The following is a 19,612-nucleotide window of genomic DNA, read 5'->3' on the forward strand; positions in this document are numbered from 1 at the left end:
ATGATTAGGTGTTCCAGTACCACTGAAAGCCTTCAACACACACCACCAAAGAAACAAAGACCAGTTCAAGGAAACTTTTATCTGACACATCCATCTCAGCTCTCTCTGAGACTCTCATAAGACCACAACACATTGTTCCTTTTTCCCAAACATGGGTGTGTGAAATCACATAATCCATAAATCATTCTTACTCCTGCCTACTCACATGTCAACAGGACCCTTTGAAATTGCCATTCCCATTATTTTGGTTTAGGTATAAAGAAGAAAGACAATGGTGTTCTGGGAACTGGAACTGAGACAAAAAACACTGGCTGTCATTCACCTTCAAAGATCTGAAACATCTGCAAAAAAAACTTCACTGTCTAAACAATTACCATTTGATCCTACCAGTAGAGAATAGCAGGAAACTATAGCAGCTGAATTCAAGCCTCAGTCTTTGTCCATACTATGACTAATATCTTAAGTCATGGTTTCTCATGGCTTAAATATACTGACTGGCCTGAACTGACAAGGTTATGTTTTGTGAAGCTCTGTTAGTGATATTAGCAATTAAGCCTTAGGGCTCAATTCACTTCGTAGGGCAGAACACCCACGCTCTGGTGCAATATAGTGCGACATAGGCAATTTTCCCGCCTTTCGCAGAAATTGCATTCATAGTAAATGCTGCATATGTCGGCTCAATCGGAAATGACCTTTCAATTTCAGTCGCGCTATAATGCAGATCTTCAGCGCTACTGATTGAATCGAGCCCATAGCAGGTAATTTCTGATTGAGCAGACATACGCAGCGTTTATGGTGAATGCAGTCTCCGCTAAAGCGGGAAAATTGCCTTTAAATTTCAATCACACTAACGCTGAACTTCCTCGATACGGATTGAATAGAGCCCTTACTTTTTGTGGTAGCATTTTTTGTACAGTATAATAAATGTCTAAATTGCTAACAAATAACACATTTGAACAAAATCAACAAACAAAGCATTCTTTTTTGCAAATGTACAACGTATTCCCTTAAATTATAGTAAAATAAGCGAAGACCAGTTCTAATCTAACGGATACCCAAAACTACTGTATGTTATGCTCTGTTAAATCTACCACCATCTAGTGGCAACAACTAAACTGCAGATGACAGTCTGTGCCGACAGATCAGTGAATATAATCATGAGCTATAACAATGACTCCAGATCAGTATGTTCATCTACTCCTTGCTAGTCATTACAAAAATGTATTGATTCATTACCAGGACAGTAAAAACAGATAAAGGGACAACTTTAATACATTTTTAAGTGTCTTTAAATATGGTATAAAAATAAATGCAGGAGAGAGTAACAAAGAAGTGCGTTCTACAGAAGACAAAAGACAGCAGCTTGAATGAGACTTTACACGTGTAATGAAAACTGTGCTAATTACTGTAGTGCAATAAAAGCAATGCAAAATAAACATAATAATTTATATATATGCATACTGCACAACACTTCCCTTAGCGTGACAAAAGTAGGTGTGATTACAGATCGTGAACTGTATAGTAATAACATTTTGATTAGATTTGACTGTTAAGCTGTCGTTTCTTAATTTTTTTTATTTCTGACATCATTAGCTCAGCTGGAGAGGAACACGCGTGTCCATCAGATATGGTGGAAGTAACCGGACACTGACTTTCTGTAAAGGCATTATCCGGTCTTAATGTCTGTCCTAAAATGCCTATCTGTCCCAAAATGAATGTCCTCGCCAATAGTAGATATAGATCAGGTAAAAGAAATAACAAGCCTTCTCCTTGGACATGCAACATCTGATGTACTGCCCAGCTCATCGTCTGAGTGGAAAGCAGACGGCGATGACGTAGAAATGACGTAGAAATGACGTAGAAATGGTCCTCCTCTATATTGCAGAGTGGCTGTATTTTAGCATGATGGCACAAGGTTGGTCAGCCTCTTTGATGTAAGGGATTTCCCCTGGGAGAAGAATAGGGATGGAGAAAGAGAAAGAAGGAGAATAAGATCGATTGTCTACTGTAATCTAAGATCCACTCTAACATCCTCCTGTAATCTAGCGTGTGGAAATGTCTGTGCAGAGTGAGAGTTCTACCTGGTCGGAATATGAAAGTGTGTAATGTCTGGATTATACTGACATCCTATGGGCATCAAGTGTACAACATGATTTTGCATCATACTGTGTTATACTGTATGTCAGACATGCAGTAGGTTCCTTCATCTGAGTAAAGTTCATTCATTGAATACAGTTTACATCAAGAGCTGTCAAAAGAGCTGTCTCCATGCAAAAATGTGAGGGAGAACACATAGAGGATGAAAGTCAGTGAGATGAGCAACCAAATGCAATTTACTGTAACACTCTGCACTGAGTTTTGGAATTATTACCTGGATGTAAAATCCTTCAAAACAAGTTCTTACTTTTCTGTGGGGACAAGGAGAGAACACAGAATGAGGGAGGACATTTTGGCAGGTTGGTTTCAGGGACCAAAATGTGAGACATGCAGGAGAGGTCACATGCCTCTGTCCTCTAACAGCTCAGCTGACTCCTCTAAAGGCTGGATTCAATCTGCATTGCAGAAGTATCACGGAAGATCCACGTTATAGCTTGATTGAAATGTAAAGGCAATGTTCCCACGTTCGCGGAGACTGCATTCACAGTAAACGCTGCATACAGTTGAAGTCGGAAGTTAACATACACTTAGGTTGGAGTCATTAAAACTTGTTTTTCAACCACTCCACAAATGTCTTGTTAACAAACTATAGTTTTAGCAAGTCGGTTAGGACATCTACTTTGTGCATGACACAAGTCATTTTTCCAACAATTGTTTACAGACAGATTATTTCACTTATAATTCACTGTATCACAATTCCAGTGGGTCAGAAGTTTACATACACTAAGTTGACTGTGCCTGTAATCAGCTTGGAAAATTCCAGAAAATTATGTCATGGCTTTAGAAGCTTCTATTAGGCTAATTGACATAATTTGAGTCAATTGGAGACCTGTACCTATGGATGTATTTCAAGGCCTACCTTCAAACTCAGTACCTCTTTGCTTGACATCATGGAAAATCCAAAGAAATCAGCCAAGACCTCCAAAAAAAATTGTAGACCTCCACAAGTCTGGTTCATACTTGGGAGCAATTTCCAAATGCCTGAAGGTACCACGTTCATCTGTACAAACAATAGTACGCAAGTATAAACATCATGAGCCCACGCAGCCATCATACCACTCAGGGAGGAGACGCATTCTGTCTCATAGAGATGAGCGTACTTTGGTCTGAAAAGTGCAAATCAATGAAGATGCGGAGGAAACAGGTATAAAAGTAGCTATATTAACAGTAAAACGAGTCCTATATTGACATAACATGAAAGGCCGCTAAGCAAGGAAGAAGCCACTGCTCCAAAACCGCCATAGAAAAGCCAGACTACGGTTTGCAACTGCACATGGAGACAAAGATCATACTTTTTGGATAAATGTCCTCTGGTCTGATGAAACAAAATAGAACTGTTTGGCCATAATGACCATCGTTATGTTTGGAGGAAAAAGGGGGAGGCTTGCAAGCCGAAGAACACCATCCCAACCGTGAAGCACGGTGGTGGCAGCATCATGTTGTGGGGGTGCTTTGCTGCAGGAGGGACTGGTGCACTTCACGAAATAGATGGCATCATGAGGAGGAAAATTATGTGGATATATAGAAGCAACATCTCAAGACCTCAGTCAGGAAGTTAAAGCTTGGTCGCAAATGGGTTTTCCAAATGGACAATGACCCCAAGCATACTTCCATCGTTGTGGCAAAATGGCTTAAGGACAACAAAGTCAAGGTATTGGAGTGGCCATCACAAAGCCTGTCCTCAATCTTATAGAAAATTTGTGGGCAGAACTGAAAAAGCGTGTGCGAGCAAGGAGGCCTACAAACCTGACTCAGTTACACCAGCTCTGTCAGGAGGAATGGGCCAAAATTCACCCAACTTATTGTGGGAAGCTTGTGGAAGGCTACCCGAAACATTTGACCCAAGTTAAACAATTTAAAGGCAATGCTACCAAATACTAATTGAGTGGATGTAAACTTCCGACCCACTGGGAATGTGATGAAAGAAATAAAAGCTGAAATAAATCATTCTCTCTGCTATTATTCTGACATTTCACATTCTTAAAATAAAGTGGTGATCCTAACTGACCTAAGACAGGGAATCTTTACTAGGATTAAATGTCAGTAATTGTGAAAAACTGAGTTTAAATATATTTGGCTGAGGTGTATGTAAACTTCCGACTTCAACTATGTGGGCTCAAGGAAATTACCTTTACATTTTAATGCGGATCTTCTGCGATACGGATTAAATCCAGCCTTAAATTTCAGAGGAGTTAACAAATGCAACATTGTGTATCAAACTACATAAAAACATGATTTCACAAGAATAATAAACCAATATGTGTAGGTTATATCCAGATATACTTGTGCTCCTATTGCATCTAAGTCTTGAAATGGAATGAGGAATGTCTAACTACCATTGTTGAATACATATTTTTTTATTAATAAACGTCTGATTAATCAGTTAATCATGAAATATACAGTGCCTTTCAGAAAGTATTCACACCCATTGACTTTTTACACATTTTGTTGTGAAACAGCCTGCATTTAAAATGGATTAGAATGAGATTTGTTGTCACTGATCTACACACAATACCCCATAATGTCAAAGTGAAATTATGTTTTTAGAAATGTTTACAAATGAATTAAAAACAAAAAGCTGAAATGTCTTGAGTCAATAAGTAGTCAACCCCTTTGCTATGGCAAGCCTAAATATGTCCTTAACAAGTCACATAATAAGTTGCATTGACTCACTCTGTGTGCAATAATAGTGTTTAACATGATTTTTGAATGACTACCTCATCTCTGTTCCCCACACATACAATTATCTGTAAGCTCCCTCAGTCGAGCAGTGAAATTCAAACACAGATTCAACCACAAAGACCAGGGAGGTTTTTCAATGACTAAAATTAAAAAAATTAAAAAAGCAGACATTGAATATCCCTTTGAGCATGGTGAAGTTATTAATGGTGTATCAAGACACCCAGTCACTGTAAAGATACAGGCGTCCTTCCTAACTCAGTTGCCGGAGAGAAAGGAAACCACTCAGGGATTTCACCAATGGTGACTTTAAAACAGTTACAGAGTTTAATGGCTGCGATAGGAGAACACTGAGGATGGATCAACAACATTGTAGTTATCTACAATACTTACCTAATTGACAGAACAGAATAAAAATATTCCAAAACATGCATCCTGTTTGCAACAATTCAGGCTGTAACACAACAAAATGTGGAATAAGTCAAGGGGTATGAATACTTTCTGAAGACACTGTATAGGCTAATTTCTCAAATGAAACACAATAATTCCTTTAACAAAACTCTTAGAAAAGCTTACTTGGTGCTATAACTGCAACATAAAAGTCAAACAGGAAGGAAAGGAGAGGCACAGTACATGTTGACAAGGCCCTGAAAAAGATGGTCATGAAACGTCACCATGCCCGTGTCCAGGGGAGGTGAGGAAGGGAAGGAGAGAGTGATAAAGCAGTGGATACGCTTTATCTGAACAGGCCCGTTGGTCGACCAGAAAAACCCATGTCCTCTTACCACATTTCGAGTGAATTTCTCAAATGAAGTTCTGCGGTCCTGAATGCCTCCATACTTAACAAAAAAAAGACGAAAAAAGAAAGGGAAAGCCAGAAAAGAAGGACAGAGCTGAAACCAAAAAGTGAAGTAATGCGAAACAAACTAAACTGTGAGGAGAGGCCCTTTGAAAAATAATAGCAAAGATAAGGATATGCTGATGTGATTATGATGAGAATTATACAGCGATACGTGACATAACACAAAACATAAGCCAAATCATAGAAAATCATGAATGAACTATCATTTTAATTATAAACTGGGTGGTTGGAGCCCTGAATGCTGATTGGCTGACAGCCCTGGTATATCAGACCGTATACCAAGGGTAAGACAAAACATTTACTTGAACTGCTCTAATTACGTTGGTAACCAGTTTATAATAGCAATAAGGCACCTCGAGGGTTTGTGGTATATGGCCAATATACCACGGCAAAGGAGTGTATCCAGGCACTCCACTTTGTGTCGTGCATAAGAACAGCCCTTAGCCGTAGTATATTGGCCATATACCACACCCCCTCAGGCCTTATTGCTTAATTACCCCATTATCACAACCATCGTTACAGGTCAGACACCTTATGAAGCATTTTCTTTGCATATGAAAATGCTGCTACAGTAGTTATTCCTTCACTGCTGGAGGCACCAATGTCATTGTTCCAGGCCCTAGGCAGGACAGGTCAGAGAACAGCAGTGTACACAGCCATGTTTATTCTTTGAAGACCTTACCTTTTTCTTGGCCTGTAGCAGCTCCTGGTAGGCACTGGAACGGATGAAGCGGCTGTAGGAGTCACTCTTCATCAGCTTGAAGATGTGATCCTGTCAACCACAAGGAAATGGTTCAACCACAGTGATGGTCACGTTGTAACTGTCTGTGGAGACAAATGTACTCAACAGTACAGTAGCTTATCCAGCTGATATCCCAAACACACTACAGGCATAAGTCAGTAACCTGCCTATAATTACCCTACAGTTCACTAACATATTACTACAGTGTTACCTGTGCGTCCTCAAAGGCATAGCGTCCAGGGTCCTTGACGTTCTGGGTGGTCTTGTCATAGCTCTTTGAGTCAACGTTGATGGCACTGGGAGCTCCAGAGGCCAGGAACTCCTGCCAGATCTCCTGAACCCGGGTCGGGACCTCCCGGATGGGCCTCTTCTTTACCTCCTGGACCGCTAGCCAGAACCTGCAGGACACAACATGGGGGCAGGGAATAACACAATTGTATTTGGCATCATCATCATCATCATCATCATCATCATCATCATCATGATGTGGCCGGTGACACTTTGCTTCTTGAAAGTCCAGTATCTTGAAAACTTTGCTGCTGACATTGTCACGCCCTGATCTATTTCACCTGTTCTGTGATTGTCTCCACCCCCTCCAGGTGTCGCTTATTTTCCCCAGTGTATTTATCCCTGTGTTTCATGTCTCTCTGTGCCAGTTCGTCTTGTATGTTTAGTCAAGTCAACCAGCGTGTTTTTCCCCGTACTCCTTTTCTATTCTCTTTTGCTAGTCTTCCCGGTTTTGACCCCTGCCTGATCATTCTGCCTGCCCTGACCTTGAATCTGCCTGCCCTTCAGTACCTATTGGACTCTGAACTGGTTTTGACCTTTTGCCTGTAGACAACCATTCTCTTGCCTACCCCTTTTTGGATTATTAAACATTGTAAGAGTCCAACCATCCTGTGTCTGCATCTGGGTCTCACCTTGTGCCTTGATAGACATGCAAAACATTTTGGGGCTGTATCAACAGTGGACTAATTAAAAAATACCAAAATATAATATAGAGTGGATTTTCCCTTGAACTATAAACATGATCAATTGAACCCCTATATTTTTGTCTTTCTCTATCACTCTTTAGGCTAATATAGGACAAGCAACATATTGTACGTGTGAATGCTTGTGCATGTCTTGTCCAGGGTAAGCCGTTTTCCCAACATGGTTTCTTATAGGAATTTCTGGATATGTACTGCAAAGATTTTGTCTGAAAATATTTGTCTGAAATATAAATTCAGTGCTCAGTTATGTCCTCTAATGGTGATAACATCACATCTAATTTTAGGGTAATTAATGTGACCAATTAGGTGTTAAATTCCACCTCTGACTCTGTTAGATAATAACAACACTCACTTAGTTACATTACCAGATTGACCTGAAGATTAGCTCTGGGCAAAACAGTTCAGACAAGTACCAGAAGAGGAAGTACAGGAAGCATGAATGAAGTGCAAGGATAGGTTATGATTGTGTGTGAGAGAAAAGAAGTGAGAGTGTGTGCATGTGGGGGTGTACGTGCGTTAAATGTGTGTGCACTTCATCCCCTACCTCAGGTTCTCTGAGCTGAACTCAGACTCCAGGAACTTGAGGAACTGCTCCCTCCCCACCTGATCCTTGAGAACCTCGTTGATGCCGAACGCCCACCTCTTCACCCTCTGCTGACCTGGCTCCTTACTAGGGAGAGACACACGCAGTCAGACATCACAGTGTACAGAGGGAAAACCTCAGTGAACAGTTAACAGTACACAGTCCACACTACACAGCTACAAATAATTGTATTACTACCTGACATCCCTCAGGAGATGGTCTGATCCAGAGCAACTCACAAATCATTTACTGGTACCACTTACTACTTGTACCAGTGTAAAACAACACAGAATAACCACAGAGATGTAATAATAAACTTGAAAAAGACACACCTAGCCTCCAGCTCCCATACTGTGGTGTCTTCTGAGATCCAGGGGTTGGAGGGGTCGGTCGACGTGATAAAGGGGTCATATTCCACATACTGCTCTGTATAGGCCAACAAACTGGGAAGAAAGACACCTTACTCTTCAGTTCAGGCAGGTAGAGTGTACAGAAAATGTGACAATGTATCGTGCGGCCTGGGGAACTCAGGATATGACTAACATCAATGCTACACAGTATTTGACCTTCGAAGATAGCAGGAAGTGATGCAGTATCTTTGCGTTAACACAATAGTGAGTAACCCAGGCAGCTGAGAATGGGAATCTCTGTACAGTGTTATGTACACTCTGTTCAGTGTTACATAACAGCACAAGAAATGACAATTAGCCATAGTGCTGATGATACACAGCATGTATTGTTTGGGCTAAACACTTTTCAAGGTTGTCTAAGCTCTTAATTACTGTCTATATTAAGTTTTAGAGTTCATGAAGGGATTAATGGGGGGGGAGAATGAAGAGACAGAGAACTTCACTCACCTCTCAGCCACTTTGGACATTTTCAGTCGATGTCTGTCTAATTGCCCTCCCCAATAATTGATCTGGAACAACATGGGGAAACAATATTTTGTGAATTTCTGGAAACTGGTCGAACTGACAAGACAGTAGCAGTGTTGCCATCTTAAATGTACATTTGAAAAGAACAGTTTCCTTCCAAACATCCATTTTTGCAATGCAAGAGAAACTACCCTGGAAGTCCAGCAGCTTCTACAGTACCTGGTCCTGTAGCTGCTCCTCTGTGGCTGGCTTGGCCTCTGGGGCAGGGGTGTGGGTGGGGCTGTGGGTTCGCACATCATTCTGAGGCCCATATACTGACTGAGACAGAGAGACAATCAGAACCCACCCAAAATCAAATATTTTCAAATAACACTGTTTCAGTTGACCTGTTATTCAGAATTAATGGATTTATAGAAAAAGTTACCTTTCTTGTCTTTTGGGGATTTTTCATTCTGGAGGACTTCTTTATGTCGACTTCTGTTGTGTTTACACATCCGGGCTGGAGAGCAACAGAAATGAACAGAAGAAAAACAAGCCCTTTAGGGAGCATTCTCTGCTTCTTCCTATTGATTCACTAGCAGCTCAGGTAGGACTGTTTAGGGAACCCAGAAAACCAGCTTCTTCTATTGCACTTTGCTACACGCTCAGTCAAACATGATCTAGTGAAATATTAATGTAAAACATATTGTCTGTACGTCCTGCATGATCAAACAAGGGGCACAATTAAGGTATCCTCCAGGACCACGGTGGCTAATTGGTTTGACGAGGCTGCTGTGAAATCAGAAAGGAACCTGATTATAATGTTCCAAGCATGCATGAATTGATCCTGTTATTTTCCAATTAAGCTCATGGAGCTGGATTTTTCCAGGGAAGCGGCTCCATTCCCTAGTGGAAGATATTACTAAGAAGGAAGTGTGTCTGAATGGATGATGAGGTCATAGAGACCACTGGAGAGCTGCAGGTGAATACATAATTATTTTAGGACTTGACGGTACAATAATAACATTTTGGTATTACGGCAGGCAAAGAAGAAAGCAAAAAGCGATGCCTTTACCAAGCAAAATAATTGACGATTATCCAAACCCCTCACATTATTCATATTAAACATTATTCACATTGAACATTATTCACATTGAATAGAGAAATAAATTGCTTTGTAGACTGAAGAAAGCACAGGTTAAGTTCTTTAACATTTACAAAAAACATCTAATAAAAACAATCTGTGCCATGTATTTTGAATTTATAAGATAAGATCAATGTAGGTTTTTGACAATGGATATTTCTAAATATGGTATGCATGACAATACACAACAATATTCCACAAACAGAAATACTAAGTTAGGGGCTCGATTCAATCCGTATTGCGGAAGTTCAGCGCTATAGCGCGATTGAAATTTAAAGGCAATGTTCTGCGTTTGTGGAGACTGCAATCACGGTAAATGCTACATATGTCTGCTCAATCAGAAATTAACTTAACATTTCAATCGCGCTATTGCGTTGCAGTTAAGTGATACAGATTGAATCAATCCCTTACATGCTGACCACACCACTCACGTCGCGTCAGCGAGCGTCTGCGTGGCCAAGCGCTAAAATACAAATTGGTTCAATTTCTAACGCTCATCGCGCTGCAAGTCTGACTTCTCCCATCTCCTCATTGGTGTTTAGGAGCCTATACCCACGTGGGTGATTGAAAGATTAACTGAGGTCCACACTCCAGTAGGTTGTAGTAATGCACCATAAAATTGGTTGCCAACCGTCATATAAAGTCCAAAGAAGAAAAAGAAGCCTGAAGGAAGGAGGAGAGATGATGAGAAATTAATTTGGTTTACTGTTTTATCTGTGGATTAATTGTCGGAGTAGTGGACCTTGCGCATTTCAGGTAAAATAACAACCCAATGTTTATATCCCAGGACAAATTAGCTAGCAACAGCAAGCTAGCTAGCTAAATTGCCATAAATGTTTCATGCTTTTTGACCTGTCCCCAAATTAATATAATTGGTTTAGAGTTTGTTTTGATATTTCAACCTGCCTGTCCTGATCGCTTCTGGTGTGGGTGAACAAAATCAACGTGCACGCGATGGCGGACTGTTACGTTGGCATGAAGGATCGGGAGACAGACGCAGGAATGCGTAATATGGGTTTTTATTAAGCCCCAAAGGTACAGGGACGAAGACCAAACAATCACAAAACACAGGGTAGAAACCCAAAACAAAAGAGCGAGGAGTACCTCGAATAAATAACACATGTGCACAATGATTAACACACGGGAGGAGACCCGTAATCATCTGCACAATCCATAATGGCACGAAAGTCAAAACACACAGCACAGGTACTCACACGCACCAACGGACATTGTAACAATAATCGACAGCCCAATGGAAACCAAAGGGCACACTTATACAAGTACTAATCAGTGGGAACAGGGGACAGGTGTGCCTAATGAAAGTTCCAGAGGCACGCGTGCGTCCAGTTTGGTCAGCATGTTAGGCTCCAGTTAGCTGTATTCTCCAGTGGAAGATTTGGCCAAACCTTGTAGCTAGGTTTTATGTTATGGAGATAGTGTAACTCTTGTAGCATGAGATTTTAAAAGCTCAATAAACTCACCACTGGTCTGTGCACATCCCAAAACGCTCTTTCTTGACTATCGAGAATTTTCCTCTCAATCTTATCTCTTTTCTTGTCAACTCTGAGGACAAAGGATACACAGTACAAGCAATTACTTTTTAGGTCTTTTCACAAAACCATCTTTTGTGTAATTATTCATGTTTTTTCTTTGACACTTCCCCTGCCTAAAATGTGGTGTTATTAGGAAACTGCTGAGAAATGGTAGTTAGAACTGATGGCACATCCGTTATAAGGAGTAGGAGTGTGGTGATCAACTTAACACTCATCAACACATAGTAGATTTGTTTAATTTGGAAACTTACTTTGCTTGTGCTTCTGCTTGCATAAATATGAACTCCCATTTTCTGGCAAATGCTCTCTGTAGCCTCGCTAAGCTCTCCTGAAACAACAATAACCATAAAAAATCCAAACAGTAAATCTAGCCAAATAATGATTTGTCTTGTCTCATGACATGATATAATAACACAATAATAGCAACAGAACAAAAGGTTTTCACTTTGAAGATACGGGCTGATATCAGTGTTAAGGATGCTAGTGCTAACATGCTAAAGATATGAAGATACAGGCTGATATCAATGCTAAGGATGCTAGTGCTAACATATTTACTTGGCTAGTTAAATAAAAGTTAAATTAAAAAAATACAAATAAAAAACATTGATATCAGCCTGTATCTTCATCTCTTTAGTATGTTAGCACTAGCATCCTTAACATTGATATCAGCATTTATCTTCATCTCTTTAGTATGTTAGCACTAGCATCCTTAACATTGATATCAGCCTGTATCTTCATCTCTTTAGTATGTTAGCACTAGCATCCATAACATTGATATCAGCATTTATCTTCATATCTTTAGTATGTTAGTACTAGCATCCTTAACATTGATATCAGCATTTATCTTCATCTCCTTAGTATGTTAGCACTAGCATCCTTAACACTTAACTAGGCAAGTTAAGGATGCTAGTGCTAACATACTAAAGAGATGAATATACAGGCTGATATCAATGTTAAGGATGCTAGTGCTAACATACTACATAGACAATGACAATGAAGAGAGAAGACCTACCGCCTCGTAGTCTGCCAGCTCCAGACGAGCTTTGTTTTGCATTGTTCTTTTGCAGAGGTAAACGGCTGGGGCACAGAACACAGAGGAAGAACAAATCAATCAGAAAACAGAGAAAACTACTGTTGACCAGATGCTGTTTTACAGATAACATTTTTACTTTGCCAAACCCTTTCTGCATCAGCTGCAGTCTAGGCCACAACATTGATGTCATTCCATAACCAGAGTACCATGTGGCATGTAAAACGGTCATAACAACATCCATCGCTGCTTTGAGGATGCAAACGGCTATCTAGGGGTTGTAGCAACTTACATTCAAATACATATATTCACACATTGAATTGAACAAACCACCATTGATGGTTCTGTTTTCTTCTGCAAAGCCATTTGGGCCACAATGTACTGCATGTCAGATGCTACACAAATAAAATCAATTTTGATATTATCATGTTGATGGTTATATTCAATGCTCTATACAGCCTTCCATCGTGTAAAACTATTCACTACTGCTAAGGCGCACTTACCATAGTCTGTATTCTCTGGTTCCCAGCAGTTTGACGGCCAGAAGTAGGGGGTCTGGGGACAACGATTGTGAGGAGGAAATAGTGAGGGACAAGGCAGCTCTAGAACTGAGACACCTTGATCTAAGAACTGATCTTAGAACTGAGAGACCTTGATCTAAGAACTGATCTTAGAACTGAGAGACCTTGATCTAATAACTGATCTAAGAACTGAGACACCTTGATCTAAGAACTGATCTAAGAACTGAGAGACCTTGATCTAAGAACTGAACTAAGAACTGAGACACCTTGATCTGATAACTGATCTAAGAACTGAGACACCTGGATCTAAGAACTGATCTAAGAACTGAGACACCTTGATCTAATAACTGATCTAAGAACTGAGACACCTGGATCTAAGAACTGATCTAAGAACAGACACCTGGATCTAAGAACTGATCTAAGAACAGACACCTGGATCTAAGATCTGATCTAAGAACAGAGACACCTTGATCTAAGAACAGAGACACCTGACTAAAATTCCTGTTATTTCTCTAGAGCGAGGCACTTTAGTTGCCTCAGTAAAACATCCAGCAATATAACTGGATTAGGTGTAAAATATAAAGCCCATAAGTCCCTGTGGATAAGTGCTCAATAAAGACATATGAATCCTAGTCTCCATGTGGGGTCTGATATGGATTGGATCAGATACGGTAGGCAGTAGGAGTACATTATAGTACATATAAGAGCTATGCAGTCTATGAATTCACTGTACCTGAAACCTGTAGAAAGTGCCATCGTCTTTCAGTGTGAGTACATGGTCTGATATGGGGAAGAAGTAGCCGTGGGCAGCCATCAGGGTCCCCAGGTGAAGGGCCTCCACTGGACAACACAAATAAAATCCTCTAATTTTCCACCACAACACCCCTAATATTCCCACTGTCCCCTTTGACACACCTCACTTGCACCCTTCACCGGGGTATGGTAAATGAGGTCAGTATAGTACCGTTGGGGATGTTTACCTCATATGCCATACCCTTGTCACCTCTCCTAATGTAAAATTAAACACATTCTATTTTTATCACTATTTCTCTGTATCTAGAATGTATGTAAGACTCAGCTATGCATCAATAAATTATCACTCATTCATGTTTAAAGACATGTTTACTGATAAATGTGAGTGCCCTTTAAGTGTATTTGCGTGTAGATGTGTGTGTGTTTATGCAATTTGTGCTTCTGTGAGATTGTTAGTCTGCATGTTAGATGCAATGTTTTGAAGCAAAACAGCAACATACTGTAGAGATATAGCAATTACAGAAAGAGCCAGATAGTCTTCTGTAGGGAAGCTACACACAGATTGCATATATTCAAGCATTCTGAGAGTGGATTTGCACATTCATCTAAATTAATGTCTGGTTAGAGCTTCACACACAGTGGATATCAAACAGGCTTAAAGACAAATCCACTCACCCACCCAAAATAACTTTAGTCTACTCAATGTTTATATTTCTTTACTTTTAACAACTTTATGGATTGTTAGCACATAGCCCTAAATCATGCATTTATTACCACAAATTGTGGTATACCCAGAAGTATACAGCTGATCCGTAGGCTAATCGGATTCATTTCCTAAACTCAAGAGGGAAAAGGATGAAACAGGAAAATAAATAATATTATTTCTTAGACTGGAATAGAAATTAGTGTCTGGCTTGGGAAGAGTATCCTCAAATTGTTATTCCCTAGCTAAAGTACAGCTGTCTGACTTTAAGACCCCCGACTCTACTCGTATGCCCTGTAATCGTCTTTAAAATGGCTGAGCCATTAAAATGTATACTTCCTCCTAAATACCCTGCAAACTGGAGGTCATTTTTGTACTAGTATGTGGCTATGGGTGTATTGGTACTGTCCATTTGTGTTCTATAACATTTGTAACCAAATCTAAACTTTCCTCACAGGACCATTGGGGCCTCCAACAAGATTCTCTCAAGCTGAAACTGTGTTTCAGTGCAATTTCCTGCTCTTGTGAGACCTTGTCAGTGACGACACAGTAAAGTGAGATTCCTCAATCAAACCCCTTGAAGTCAAGCAATCAAAAGGTGTCACTCAGAGCTCTACCCTTTTCAGTCTGAACATGTTTCCTGCTGAAGCATAGGAGCAGGTATTTCACCCTGGCTACAGTCCTTTTGAGAGTTCTTCAGTGCTCCAGAGTCCATGCGTGGTTTATGAAGTACTATTGAGTCAGCTTTGTGTTAGAAAGTGATAAATGTGTCACTAATGCGGGGGAATCGACCCATCCATACCAACGCATGCATCAGAATGTACACACACACGAGCTCTCCTCTAAATCAGTGATAGGGGTTACGCCCATTGCCTCCCTTTGTCCGCCATTGAAAAGCTTCCCTCTGAGTGACCTGGCCTAAAGTGGCGGCGTCTACTAGGTTACAGTAAATACATGTCTTAAAAATCTATTGCTTTAGAAAAGCCTGCTACTGTACACTGAGGTTTTAGAGAAACAAAGTTCTCCACTAATGTTACAATGATTCTATTTAGCCATTGACATGTTAAATTGATACAACATGAAAGGAACTTCTCCAGAATAAGGCTGGTATAGAGTCCTTGGGACTATAATGTTTTTGTCAAAAATGTGTTAGTCACATAAAATTGACCTTTAGATGGATCTTCATATGTCTATGAAGTACATTTGAAGTGATTTTATTTTTAACTTGGTGCTATAAGGTTCTATCTATCTGCAATCCAATCACAAGCCTGAACAAATAAATATAGACGGACCAATCAGAATACGTCTTTGCCATCTCCCTCTAAGTATGGTGTAGGCTAGTCTAGCCAGCAATAACGGCACTTAAGCAAAAAACAACACTGTCAGAAATCTTCAATTTGAGGACTTTGATGGGTTATGAGAGAAGAATTCACTACAGAACAATTCTGAGATCTGGGATGTGAAAACTTTGATTTTCAGTATATCAGGACTATGATTTGCACATATAGAACCTAATAGTCCCAAGGTCTTCGATATGTCACATACACTACCGTTCAAAGGTTTGGGGTCACTTAGAAATGTCCTTGTTTTGGAAAGAAAAGCACATTTTTTGTCCATTAAAATAATATCAAATTGATCAGAAATACAGTGTAGACATTGTTAATGTTGTAAATGACTATTGAAGCTGGAAACGGCTGTTTTTTATGGAATATCTACATAGGCGTACAAAGGCCCATTATAAGCAACCATCCCTCCTGTGTTACAATGGCAATGTTGTGTTAGCTAATCCAAGTTTATCGTTTTAAAAGGCTAATTTATCATAAGAAAACCCTTTTGAAATTATGTTAGCAGAGCTGAAAACTGTTATTCTGATTAAAGAAGCAATAAAACTGGACTTCTTTAGACTAGTTGAGTATCTGGAACATATTTGTGGGTTCAATCACAGGCTCAAAATGGCCAGAAACAAAGTACTTTCTTCTGAAACTCGTCAGTCTATTCTTGTTTTGAGAAATGAAAGCTATTCCATGCGAGAAATTGCCAAGAAACTGAAGATCTCGTACAACGCTGTGTACTACTCCCTTCACAGAACAACGCAAACTGGCTCTAACCAGAATAGAAAGAGTGGGATGCCCCGGTGCACAACTGTGCAAGAGGACAAGTACATTAGAGTCTAGTTTGAGAAACAGACACCTGACAAGTCCTCAACTGGCAGCTTCATTAAATAGTACCCGCAAAACACCAGTCTCAACGTCAACAGTGAAGAGGCGACTCAGGGATGCTGGCCTTCTAGGCAGAGTTCCTCTGTCCAGTGACTGTGTTCTTTTGCCCATCTTAATAAAAAAAATGTATTGGCCAGTCTGAGATATGGCTTTTTCTTTGCAACTCTGCCTAGAAGGCCAGCATCCCAGAGTCGCCTCGTCACTGTTGACGTTGAGACTGGTGTTTTGCGGGTACTATTTAATGAAGCTGCCAGTTGAGGACTTGTGAGGTGTCTGTTTCTCAAACTAGATACTCTAATGTACTTGTCCTCTTGCACAGTTGTGCACCGGGGCATCCCACTTCTCTTTCTATTCTGGTTAGAGCCAGTTTGCGTTGTTCTGTGAAGGGAGTAGTACACAGCGTTGTACGAGATCTTCAGTTTCTTGGTAATTTCTCGCATGGAATAGCCTTCATTTCTCAGAACAAGAATAGACTGACGAGTTTCAGAAGAAAGTACTTTGTTTCTGGCCATTTCGAGCCTGTAAAGTAGTGTAACTGTGAATGATTCACTGTTTCACATATCTAGTGTCACATAATAGGAGACATAATAGGACACTAATAAGCATGTATTACCTTGATCTTCAATATTCAGGTTTTTGATCATCCACTGTACAATGTCAGAACCTGGAATGGAAAACCACATACATAAATACACGCAAAGCATACTGTACAGCACCTTTTAGCCGAGTGATGTAAACTATAGACATTATTAAAGGGTTCAAAATGTGATTGCTTCATCCATTTGTGGACTTATAGATCAATGAAATGTACCCACTAATTCTTGAAGAATATAACATATAAATGCCTCATAAGCTTAGTTCAACTATCGTACCCCTTCACAACCCAAACTATAAGCTTGTTTTGCTCCATTGTTTGTAAACAATGTTATTTTAAATAAACATTGCATACTCTCACAACATAGATACAACTATAATTTGCATAGTATTGACGGTCAGTCCTTGCATCCAAAGCTGTAACTATGGATTTAAGAGTGGTTACATTTCTTCAGCCCCCTCCCTCATTTGTTTGCAAAACATTGGTGCTATGTTTGTTTTGTTATTGTTTGAACTCCAGATTGCCCCTTTAATACACCAGAGTCGGCCGCTTAATTACATGCAAATTCCTAGCATGTGGGTGGGTAATTGGCAGTCCAACACACTATGCTTTTATTACCATTAGAAACCACCTACCTCTGTTCTCATTCATACAAATTACACCCCTGATAGTGGCTGGAACAGTCATGGCAGAACCTGTCTAACTAATGCTAAGGACAACATGGCTAGTACATATCAGAGCCATATATTTAGAATGGATTTAAAGCCATCATTAGTGCACGTAAATAAAAATGATCTTACAAGTAAATAATCTTAACAGCCCACAATATTGAGTGCAACATCTGGCCTCAAGCCATCTTCACACCCCAGCTCAACCACTGGTTTTCACATGGCCTAGATAGAAAAGTTATTATCACTGTGTCTCTCTCTCCATCTCTCCTCTCTAGGTGTGGTGTAAGAGATGGACGGAAGGTGTTATGTGAAGAAAAGGGATCAGCAGGGTCACAAAGAGATGGAGTGACTCTCCACCCTTTCTCTTTCTTCCCCTGTCTCTGAGACGAGCTCCTGAGGACTCGCCACGTCTTACCACAACTTTAGAAAAATAGGTGGATTGCAGTCTCAATCACTTACAAGCATTTTTTAAAACTCTGGTTAAACTAACGCAAAGCAGAACAATAATGATCAAATGCTTAAATACATCTTCAGAATGTCTGATCATTTTCTTGGCGTTGTACCTGGATTGCATTTCTTAGACCCACTTTTGCAAAACTTGAAATACAATTGTCATCAATGAATACAAAATTCCCTTTAAAGTGTTTGTTCAAAGAATATCAACACATTGTTTTCATCAGAAGAGAAAATATTGTGACCTATGTTGGTCTTGCAGTCTTAGATGCACTATTGTAAAGTGCATCTAAAGTGGTTGTTCCACTGGATATCATAAGGTGAATGTACCAATTTGTAAGTCACTCTGGATAAGAGCGTCTGCTAAATGACTTAAATGTTAAATGTAAATGTAGCTGCTGCATCTAGACCACATATAATGCTGCAGCATGGGTTTGAATCCGGCCCACTACTATTTCAGGAATTCCCTTATTATTTAAAAATATATAGGTCCAATATCTTTTCTACATACTTTATATTTGTTTTTTTGTTGTTTATGTTTACACAGATTTTTTTGTGTTGTAATGCACAAAACATTTAACCCTGCCACCTAACCCTGCCACGACCCACAGTTTGGGAAGCACTGTTTGAATTAACGCTGTGTTTCTGCTTGCTGATGGAAAGTCTAAAAACCTATGAGTAGACCAGCCTATGTATTGGATACATGAACATGTATTGTGATGAGAATTGGATCCTGTACACTATGTGCTTACTTTCCATTTTCTTTTTTGAACATGAATGATATTTGATTTGATGTGTATGAAATTGTTTGGTGAATTATGCATAAAAGGAGAGTATTTGCCCATAATTTTGCACATTTGAATTGTTGTATGTCCAATTGTGATCATCGACTGCAAATAAAATGTATTGATCAACTGGGATTTATTTTAAGACAGGGTTACTTTCTGTTTTGTCAGGTTAGACTCGAGAGAAATGTTTGTGTTAATCTTTTTTTCATCAAAAGAGCATCTGTTGTGTTCTTCTGATGAATGTGTTTATCAAATGCATTTACTGTTTCGCAAAAGGCCACAAAGTTCTGTCTTGAGTATACTGTTTTGAAAA

General features: G+C 39.8%; 1 protein-coding gene across 2 annotated transcripts in view; it reads right to left on the bottom strand.

Annotated features, from left to right (window-relative positions):
* Positions 1–59: 59 nt before the first annotated feature.
* The window catches only part of LOC106577065 (regulator of G-protein signaling 7), a 56,617-nt gene continuing 37,064 nt past the window's right edge, over positions 60–19,612 (bottom strand). For both annotated transcript variants that reach the window (XM_082964807.1, XM_014154782.3), the window contains exons 4-18: positions 17,406–17,456; positions 13,851–13,957; positions 13,100–13,151; positions 12,579–12,643; positions 11,818–11,894; positions 11,495–11,576; positions 9,315–9,389; positions 9,110–9,208; positions 8,873–8,934; positions 8,348–8,458; positions 7,977–8,102; positions 6,652–6,838; positions 6,381–6,470; positions 2,372–2,408; positions 60–1,948 (exon numbers count right to left, since the gene is read on the bottom strand). In XM_082964807.1, the coding sequence (XP_082820933.1) occupies positions 2,388–2,408; positions 6,381–6,470; positions 6,652–6,838; positions 7,977–8,102; positions 8,348–8,458; positions 8,873–8,934; positions 9,110–9,208; positions 9,315–9,389; positions 11,495–11,576; positions 11,818–11,894; positions 12,579–12,643; positions 13,100–13,151; positions 13,851–13,957; positions 17,406–17,456 (1,205 nt within the window). In that variant the 3' untranslated portion in view covers positions 60–1,948; positions 2,372–2,387. The remainder of the gene's footprint in view (positions 1,949–2,371; positions 2,409–6,380; positions 6,471–6,651; positions 6,839–7,976; positions 8,103–8,347; positions 8,459–8,872; positions 8,935–9,109; positions 9,209–9,314; positions 9,390–11,494; positions 11,577–11,817; positions 11,895–12,578; positions 12,644–13,099; positions 13,152–13,850; positions 13,958–17,405; positions 17,457–19,612) is intronic.

Source organism: Salmo salar, chromosome 18 (assembly GCF_965601325.2).
Source record: "Salmo salar chromosome 18, fSalSal1, whole genome shotgun sequence".
Lineage (NCBI taxonomy): Eukaryota > Metazoa > Chordata > Actinopteri > Salmoniformes > Salmonidae > Salmo > Salmo salar.